This window comes from Carassius carassius, chromosome 27 (assembly GCF_963082965.1).
Source record: "Carassius carassius chromosome 27, fCarCar2.1, whole genome shotgun sequence".
Classification (NCBI taxonomy): Eukaryota; Metazoa; Chordata; class Actinopteri; order Cypriniformes; family Cyprinidae; genus Carassius; species Carassius carassius.
Window position 1 is genome coordinate 14,066,976 of NC_081781.1, and position 10,683 is coordinate 14,077,658.

Here is a 10,683-nt window from a genome sequence, read left to right on the forward strand (position 1 = left end):
GGTCTTGTGACAGATTAATTCTGCACTTTGGAGAGAAGTGGCTATAAGAGGCTTCATATGCTTTTTTTTTTCTCTCACACACATGAATGGAAGCATGTTGGTTCAGAAATCTCACATGTGACTCGGCTCACCTTTGCTAGATGAGAGTTGATCCATTTTGTGAACGTTCGCTTCTGCACAGCTTCCTGCTCATCTAAAGAAAAAACGAAACACATAAGAAACCTGAGTAACAAAACTGATCTGAAATCTTAAACAAAACATGAGACACTGCTATATGACCCATCAAGAATCACAATAAGAGCCAGTTCTTTCTTTTTGACTGTTCATGTTGACCAAGATATATGTATATTTAGACCATTTAGATGGAATAATAATAATAATAATAATAATAATACATTCATAATGCATTATGGGTTTTTATCATGGGTTATGCATATAGGTTATGAATATTTTTCAATATTAAAACATCTAAACATAAAAATAACATGTATCATATTGGTTCCAAACACTTAAAACACTTAAATACAGCCATAAGGACCAGGACAAAATGAAATGTATAGACACATTAAGTGGGACCCCCTCATAACAAGGCCCAGGAAAACACTGAATTTGAGGATTGACATTTACTTAAATCTTCTGATCAATTAAAAAACACAAAAATTTGTTTTGTTATTGTTTTAAAGAGCAGACACAACCGAATAAACCATTTGTCTGAGGAGATAACTAGGTAAAGGTTTTACCTTTTCACAATAATATTTCCTACTGAATTTTGTAAGCAAATGAAAGCAGCATAAACATGTCAATCTCGAAACAAAAGATCCGACTCTGATTACTGAACTGTAAGGTGACAGTAATATCCTTTCTCCTAACACTTATATCAGCAAGAGATGACAACTGATGCAAAGCCACGTCTTTAATGAAAGCACTGTCTGATGGATTACACTGAAGCCGGTCACTATGTCACACACTGTCTGTGTGTGTGTGTGTGTGTGTGTGTGTGTAAGAAGAGGACCAGGCTCATGCATAATGCAGACCACATGTGCCACTTTTATTTGTGCGAAAAATCTAGTATTTTGTGAATTAATAGTTTGATCAAGTCTGTTTCAGACCTAAAGCAATCAAATATTGATGAGAAGAGGAGTATGATAGATGGCAACAGAAAAGATTTGCAGCTGCATTGGTGTGTGTGTGTGTGTGTGTGTGTGTGTGTGTGAGAGAGAGAGAGAGAGAGAGAGAGAGAGAGAGTGTGTCTGTGTGCCCAGCCCACCGTCATAAGGACAGGGTGACTTTGAGCAGGATTCGCAGATGCAAACTCACTGTATGTGCATTTAACACATATACACCCACAAAACATCCCCACTGCACACAAATAACAATAACAAGGCATCTTTTTTCAAATTCCTAATTAAATTTCCAAAATAACCACGATTAATCAACACTTCCTTGACTCTCTTGCACAGTCAAAATTGATCCACAGCACATCCAAGAACCTGCTGAGTTCCCCTACAGATGCCAAAAATCAGAGTTATAAATAAAACCAAGATTACTGGACTATGTTTTACATGGAAATGCCATTTCACAATGAATTCAAAGTGTTATTAGCTGTTTCTTTGTAATTAATTGTGAAATTTACTACCAGTTTCTAAGTGAAATTTAAAAAAAAAAGAAATTAACTGCATAGAAGCACAAAAAACAGTCAGATATGCTGTCAAATTAGCAAATCTGTCCTAAAGCATTGCATATAAAATGTGCAACCATCACCATGTCCATCACTGACACCAGACGCATTTATAAACAAGTCTGCCAATCTCTTACCACGCAGGTGTCTAGAAACCCCTTGCACTAAGCTGAGGGATGTGCCGGACTTCTTTTTGGCAGCTATATCCTCCCATCGTCTTGGCACCCTGCCCTTGACATCCATTCCCAGAATGCCTTTGTGATCCTAAGTTCATGAAGAGCACATCGACCTGTGATGGTCAAAGGTCAATTACTCTTGACTTTCCTTTTGTGGAGCTTTTGATGTTGCTTGTCAGTATAGAGGAAGCCCTTCATGTACCTCTTCTTTAGGTCTCCTATCTCGCCATACAACATTAAGTAATCAGAATTAAAATCTGTCTATGTCCCTCCAACATAATAGAAGGACATGAGAATGTGTGCAGCACCGGTCTCAACATCCCTCTGTCTTTACTCTCTCTGCAGGAACGATTCCTCTTGTGCCTCCAGCCAATCACTTGTATGGGAATGTGTGATGTCATCACAGATCTGAGCGTATGACGGGAGGGGGAGTGGTGTGAGTCACATAGCCTGCCAGCACACACACTCTTTAAAGACCGAACCGGCCAGGACGTGCTCAGCACTGAAATTCCCCAAGATCAGCTGAATTCTCTCTCTCCTCCCACTAAATGCATTGGATTCTAGGGTTTAGGAAAAGCTGCTGGCCTGAGCTGATTAACTTTGCCTGAAAACACTACTCGATCTGATTCAGTACTCCCAGCGGATTTATAAAGCTCCTATAACAGTCTAACAAAACAAACAGCCCTCCACTGCTAGATGCATTATTGAGATTCAACAGGGCCTTTTATGTCACAAACAAGCTGTATTTCTGGGTTTGTAATATATATTAAGTTAATATTTTCGAATGAAATACAGGTTGTATTTTGGCTTGAGATGCATGAAAGAAATATTTTATAGAAGAGCGAAAACTAGCCCCACTCCATTGTTTCAGGTTTTGAAAATAAAGATAATAGAAAATGAAAAGCCTGGGGGAAAATGATAATCTTTAAAATTATGATAGTTTCATTAATCATGGGTATAATTTTCTCCTTTTTTTGTCTCCTCCCAAAAGGGTCTTTAATGATGGAAGTCATTAATATAAAATGGCTCCTGTCATATGCTATCAGTCTCCAGTTATCTTCATTTCTCAAGCCTTGAATCTGTCCTGCAAAATCTTTAATGAAAATCTCTCTGACAGGTATATACATGTATTTATTTTATATACTTATCAGAAAATTTTAAATATAGCAGTTGCAGTAAACATATCAGTATATGTGTGATCTGCTACATGTATTTATATATTTTTAGTAGCTAATATTCTCTGCTGACAGAAGATTTTACTTGGTAAGGAATTGATATAAGTATATATATATTTATTGTACTGTACATAAATATTTATACATGAGGAGCCAGCAATGCTTTGCTGTGGACGTGACTAGTCTCTGTCCGTGGTCCTGAACTAAACTCTGGGTACTGCATTGAGCAAAAACCCCATTGTCATAACAAGCCTGGAAAACGAGAATAACATATTTTAATACTGCAAAACTGAGAATAAAAGATATTTATTGATATTTATATACTGTACAGTCAAGTCACATTTGGAGTTGATGCTATAGGAGCCCCTTTAGGCTTAACAACAATCCACATGAGAAAGACAAAGACAGCATTTTGGAAAAGCATTAATTCTCAACATGGGATTTTGAGTTATTAAAAGAAGGTTGTGTGAAGGCTGAGGGCTATTCTGGACTAAAGATCTGCAGAGGTTAGAGAACAAACAGATGCTGGCCTAGTGTGCCTAACACCTGAGGCTATCCAACTAACCTCATGGGTCTCCCCATCTAATGCTCGAAAAAGACATGGCTCCAGTTACAGAAAGAAAGAAAGAAAGAAAGAAAGAAAGAAAGAAAGAAAGAAAGAAAGGCACTACACCACCCAGTGGTGTACTTAAGAACTCAAATATACACTGTTATTGTTGTTGAGGCTTTAGTTTAGAGGAATCTGTGCAGTCTCACTAACTGTAAATGTAGCACTCTCTACCTGGTGATTTCCCAAGAGACATTTTTATTCTATGCTTGGCAATGAATTTCCTTTTTGCTCTGGGTGTGTTCTCACAGTGTGTGTGTGTGTTCACTGCTCTGTGTGTGTGCATTTCGGATGGGTTAAATGCAGAGCACAAATTCTGAGTATGGGTCACCATACTTGGCTGAATGTCACTTCACTTTCTTTCTTTCTTCTTTCTTTTGTTATTTATGCATGCACAAATAATAATTGACTAAAGAAAACCTGTGCCTCTTAAATCAGATTTGCCGTATTCATTTTTTAATTGAACTTATACATTTTTAAATTTGAACAGGATGCAATTTTAATAAGTTATTCAAATGAACTGAAATTAAAAAGTTTCTTAAGACAAAGAGAGTTTGTCAAGATAAACTTTGAATGATCATTATTTATACGGACTTAGAGTCAAATTCTCTATATTTACATTTTTTATAACCTGCTGAATTTATTAACATTCCACTTCCTGTATATTCTGAATTCCACTCAAATTCCAAAACACTGAGTTGAAACAGAATTACATATCACTTACAATCACAGGTTTAAAATATACTGTACATCTGTGCATCTCCACTTTTAAATGTATATGAATTACCCTTTTTAATTATGTAAAACTCCCCTAATCCTAAACTGTTCTATACCATCTCATGTATAGTGAATCAAGTCTCAATTCCAGCCATTACTACAGAAACAACTCTTTCTACACATATGGCCATTTATTTACATCTCTGACTGTGGCTATTAGTGCTTCACTCTTACTGAAAACGGAAGTCTTGAGAGCGTCTCCCCTCCTGCGCTTTTCCATTCAGACATGTGAATCTTTCAAATGCGAATAATTCTACATCGGCTCCAATCCCTAATGCTGCCAAATTAGCATTACTAATTACAGTCCAAAGACACAAATGATTTTATGAATAACTCAAGATGATTATTATAACGGGAACTTCCTCTCCTGTGGTTTCAGACCATTTGTGCTCTTGACAAGACAGATGTGTACACAATACACCTCAAATTTGGACAGTGTCTAGACGTATTCAGTGAAATAAAGAGAAATCACTTCAAAAGTCAATCACTTTTACAAGGCTCAGCAAATGTACTTTGTAGGTTTTAACATTTATTTTAATATAGACTTGAATATTTTAAGTCAATTGATTTTAGCTTATTTTATTTATATTAAGTCAAGTGCTTTTTTCCTATCTGTTCAAAGATAAATGAAAATACATCAAAGAAAGAAAGAAAGAAAGAAAGAAAGAAAGAAAGAAAGAAAGAAAGAAAGAAAGACTGTGATATAGTGCTTTAGTGGCCACTAGCTCTCAGCAGATGCCAATCATGCTATCTGAAGAGTATTAAAAGATCTCCTGTTGGCTTGTGTAATGAAATAATGTTGTGGTCAGGAACAGGGCAGAAGTAGGTCAGACAGTCTAAGCTTTTCATCCACTTTGAGAAATTCTGAAGCATCCCCATGTATACTACCCACATCGTGTGGTAGATACATTTTTTTTCTTTTTTAAATCATACAGTCTTATTGTACATGGTCTGCATTGCAACATACTTCAGACACAATGATTAAGTATAGAGGCTCGGTATTTGCATACTCAGGTTATCAAAAGAACCCACATTCTGTCTTAGATTACACTGAAGCAATCGAAGGTGTGCTCACATGCCACAAATCAGGCAACTGTGCAGATATCATCTACTTCAGAAGGTGAACTGATGCCCAGCTGACCTTCAGTATTTGACACAGCTTGCTAGAGGCAAAGTGTCACATTGGCTTTTAGTGACCAGTTGTGATACAGACCGAATAAAGCAGCCGAGGTCAACCTGCTCCTAAAAGATAAGACAGTCACGTATTATGAGGATTCTTGCTCTGTCTGCAGGCTATTGTAAGTGTCACGGCTGTTTCTACTAGCTTAATAAGAAGTTAAACACAATCCTACAGCACATCTAATCAGTTAATGTCTGTGGTGGTCACACACAAGTGCCAATGCAATATCACCGTCACTGGTAATCACCCAGTCCCTCGTCCCAGAACGGCCATAACCCATAGCAGCTGCAAAGAAAATAAATATTGTTTTCTGATGCAATATATTTTTTTAAATTATACATTCCTGTTTGGCAAAGCTGAATTTTCAGCATCATTATTTCAGTCTTCAACGTTAAAAACAGTTGCTTAATATTTGGTGGAAACCTTTTTTTTTTCTGGATTCTTTGAAAGTTCAAAACAACAGCATTTATATGAAACATAGATATTTCCTAACCTTATAAATGTGTTTACTGCCAACTCCCAATTCTCTTTGTGTGATCAGAAATTACTCTATACATCAAAATGAGATAATCTGTCATTTTCTTTCTTTTTGAAAATTGCAACTGGCACATTCCTCAGAATTTCTCCTGTTGTGTTCCACAGAATAAAAAGTTGTACAGGTTTGGAACAATATGAGGGTGAGTAAATAATGCCAAAAATACATTTTTGGGTGATCTATGTCTTTAATTTGATTGCACGCAGCATCTGTTTTGTTCTTTGCTGACCTACAGCACCTTGTTTTGTGTTTGCACCTCTATTGTATTACATCTTTGTGCAGCTTAGGGCTGAAATAGAATGCTGAGTCTGTGTGGTGGAATGGAAAGAGAGAGAGAGAGAGGAGGGAGACACTGATGGAGTAGGACTGCATCCACAGGAGCTCACAGCTCCACAGCGTTCAAGGTGACCGTCTGTGCTCGTGTTGGTCAGTAGAGAATGAACCGGTTTCTGCCATATCTGGCACATCATTACACAGCCATTGTGGCAGAGTGCCAAAACTGACCCATTTCTCTCCCTCTCTATCTGTCCTGCTCCATTTCTGTGTGGCACTTTGCCAGTAGTGGTGTGAGTAGACTTAAAGAGAGAGAGCTGGAGCACGAGATGGCCTCCATGTGCCTCTTTATATCTTTATCTGTGCATGTGGAGAATACAGTCTTTTAGAAGTGTAGTTCAGCTAGAAGTGCACATCGTCTTTTACTCACCATCATGTTGTTCCTCATATTACTTTTTCTTTTGTGGAACACAAAAGGGTGTAATTTTGAAGAATGTGCTGGTTGCTCTTCTTCACTCAATTACAATAAAAGAAGATCTGGAGCTCTCAAATTTAAAAAGCATCTTATTATAAAAACTAAATTTACCATGACCAATAAAACGGACTAGACCCAACAAGTTAAGGTAGCTCGAAACCAAATTAAAAACATTTATGTGTAATGTAAACTTATTTCATTTGAACCCTCTAAAAATCCATCATTCTAAAAAAATTAACAAAGAGACCATTTCTGCAATAGAAAAACAAATATCGCTTTTAGAAAGCAACATGGAATTTATTTAGTCTTAATGTAATGCCAATTTAAGACAATTTTAAACATGAACCGTTGAATTTTTAGGCATTTCTTTTAGTATGTCTAACATAAACAATTATTTAAGTGATATTCAGAGATTTTTTTGATTGTACTACATTCTAAGTCTCCTGAAGCAATGCACTAAGAATCAGAGCAATTCTATACATCAACAAATATTTCAAACTAGTGTGGTAAACTATTTTGAACTAAATTACCTGATTAGTTTAACAAAAGACTAAAGGTATAAGTATATTTGTAGCAATAGCCAACAATACATTGTATGGGTCAAAATGATCATAATTTGTAATATTGCTAACTTTTTTCTCAATTTCTATAAATTGACCCTTATGACTGGTTTTGTGGTCCAGGGTCACTCAAAGATACACAGACAGATAGAAATCTCTCTTTTCCAAAGTGTGGCTTCTTGTGACTTTTCCAGTAACAAAAAGAGATAGTGCTAAATACATATTTTCAGAGACCCTTGACTGTAGTTTAACTTCACTTTTAAATTGAGTAACTATTAGTTTGACAAACTACCATTCTAAACTTACTCCCCCATCACTGCACACATCAATCACAGGGGGAAAAAAAGCAAATGCAGGAGATTTTGACCCATTCCCCAGATATTTGTGAAGCGCTTTTCAACCCACCACAATGTAAACAGGAGTGGTCTTGTGACCGCCTACATGATGACCACTGAAAAACACTAAAATATAGGACATATGCAGAGAAGAGGCGTTTCTGTCTGGATAACGAGAGATAATAAATAGCTAAATTCCTTAGCATATGGAAAGGTTTTTAGGCTGGGAGGGCTTCAAAGCAGACTTGCCGTTTTCTGCCATATGGTGCCACTAATTGCTGATATTTTTACAACCTGCCACTGTTTGGATGTGAGGTACTGTATCCAAAAAAAAAAAAAAAAAGAGGACAAAGGAAGAAACAAGGCATATATATTATATGTGCAGCCTGTTACTGTTACATGGGCTCATTTGAATATAAGTAAAAGTAAATGTCTAATAGTACTTTATATGAATGAACTGAATATGTTTATATATTTAACTGTTTATATTATTTTACTGTATTATTTATTTTATATTATTATTTGTCTGTTTTATTGCAGCAGAGTTAAATCATTAAATAAGTTTTATTACCTGCATTCTTTGTCAGTACATGCCACGATTAATAGGAATAAACAAGATCTCAAGGATATCTAATGTGGCCCATGTTCAAGCGTTCAGTGCCTGCATGCTCTACCATTAGGAAAACAGGTGCTCATTAGCAAGACTTTTCTTCTCTGTTTTCAGAAATAAAACAGGACATTTAAATGATGCTTTAAAATGTTTTGATCCCAGTGAATATTGCTGCTGATGAGCTCTTTGTTAAGGCAGGAAGGGAAGCTCTCAGTGTCACACTTGCACACACAGAAATGGTAATCTAATCTGATCAAAGCAGGGGATCAAATTGGTCTGATTAGCAACTCTAATCTGCTCACTCAGGAGGAGAAAGAAAACTCAACTCAAGTGAAAAATTAATGTTGAATGTTACATTTATGCAAAAAATGCAAGACAAGAAAAAAGGATTATGTATAGGCTACATTACATTTGATTCCAGTTTGACAAAAAATAATTAATCGTCATATTCAGACAGTTTTTTCTCTATGGCTACCTAATTTTCACTCATACAGCATCATGTATTGAATTTCATTCACTTTTTTCCCTGTCTGACAGTGGTTTTGTTTTATCTAAAGTAGCTGATGTCTTATTATTTATAGAGCCTGTAGTGTTCAAATATGATAACTATATGATTGACTATTCTCTCTAAAATACATAATAAAGCTACTTTAAAGAGGTGACCATTTTTTTCTTGAAGCAGTATCATGATGTGACAGCTTTACCACTGCTGTTTCATATTAGGCATGAACACACATGAGCATGTCATTAGGCCTGTGCTTCCTGCTCTGCCTTAATTTTGCAACCAATGAGGCGTACGAAAGTAATGGCATACTGAATAACATACTTAGTTAGCATCACATGATACATTCTCCCCACAAGCATCTTTACACACCATCAATCTGGTCTGACACTCACACTGCTCTACTTTATGGTTTCTAGGAAGACCAAAGCTAACGCCTCCAACCTACAGAAAATACAGTATAGTGTGCAACAGTGCTACAGTTTATCATGATCATAGTCAGACTGATCATGGGTACAACATCTTATCAGTCTTTTCACATTGGATGTGAAGGCAAAAACGAAACACTGCAACTCTGAAACAAAGTTCTTAAAGGGACAGTTCACCTAAACTTTAAATTCAATAGTCATCATTTTCTCACCCTCATATACTTTTTCTTTTGTGAAAAAAGAGAAAAACTTGACAAAACACTACAACCAAATCGAATCAGAGAGTTGAAATGATACTTCAACCAAAAATGTAAATTCTGTAATTAATTACTCACCCTTGTGCCGTTCCAAGCCTGTAAGACATTCATTCATCTTCAGAACACAAATTAAGATATTTCTAATTTTAATCCGAAAGATTTCTGACCCTGAATAGACAGCAATGTCAGCGTTAGTCTTAGTATTCATCATGGTGATTAAATTAAATTAAATTATATTAAATAACTTAATATTAACTTAAACATAAAAGACAAAAAAATTATAATAATTGTTGCCTTGGCAACTAACTGAAATTATGTGAAATTAAAAAAATGAAAAATGAAATAAAATTAAGCTAAATAGCAATTTTAAAAATGACAAAATCTCAAAAGAAAACTCAAAAGAACAACTTGTTTATGAACCGAATATCAACTAAGCAACAACAAAGAAGGGTTGGGGCAAATGTTTGTTTCTATTTCTATTTACTAATCACACAAAGTGGTCTAATGTCTTCAGAGAAAATATTGTACATGAGTCATTTGGATAACTTTATGATACTTTTATAGTGCTAAATATTTATTTATCCTTATTGCATGAAAAAAATGTCTCTATGTGTGTTCTAGAGAGAAAAAAAAGTTAGGCCGATTTGGACCAACATGAGATTAAGTAAACAACAGTGGTGTAATTTAACGAAGTAAAAATACTTCGTTACAATACTTATATGTTTTTCGGGGGTGTCTGTAACGTTGGTTTACTTGAGTTTTTATATTTCAGCCAATTTACTTTACTCCACTACATTTCCTAATTAAAATGTACACTTTTAGTCCGATACATTTCCCCTAGGTATATTCGTTACTTACTACAAAACAGTCAGAAGAACACAGACTGCAGGAAAGCAGGTTTGACGAATCAGTGCTCTGGCGTTTGTAAGTTAGACTAAACACATTTGCTCATGTGTAAACAAGTGCGCGCCGCGCACAACCGCGAATGATTTCATGTTCCACTCATGTCGAGTCAGGGGTTAGACTGTAATACAGCATCGTCTGTGATAATATGGTAAGTGTTGTTGTAATGATGTGCAATCTGACGTTATCAAGTAGGCTATATCACCAAATCA

The 10,683-nt window shown here is 35.8% G+C and overlaps 1 protein-coding gene across 1 annotated transcript in view; it reads right to left on the minus strand.

Annotated features, from left to right (window-relative positions):
• The window catches only part of syne1a (spectrin repeat containing, nuclear envelope 1a), a 122,530-nt gene extending 120,594 nt beyond the window's left edge, over nucleotides 1–1,936 (minus strand). The window contains exons 1-2 of the mRNA XM_059512842.1: nucleotides 1,816–1,936; nucleotides 132–193 (exon numbers count right to left, since the gene is read on the minus strand). Of these exons, the coding sequence (XP_059368825.1) occupies nucleotides 132–193; nucleotides 1,816–1,921 (168 nt within the window). The 5' untranslated portion in view covers nucleotides 1,922–1,936. The remainder of the gene's footprint in view (nucleotides 1–131; nucleotides 194–1,815) is intronic.
• Nucleotides 1,937–10,683: the final 8,747 nt, after the last annotated feature.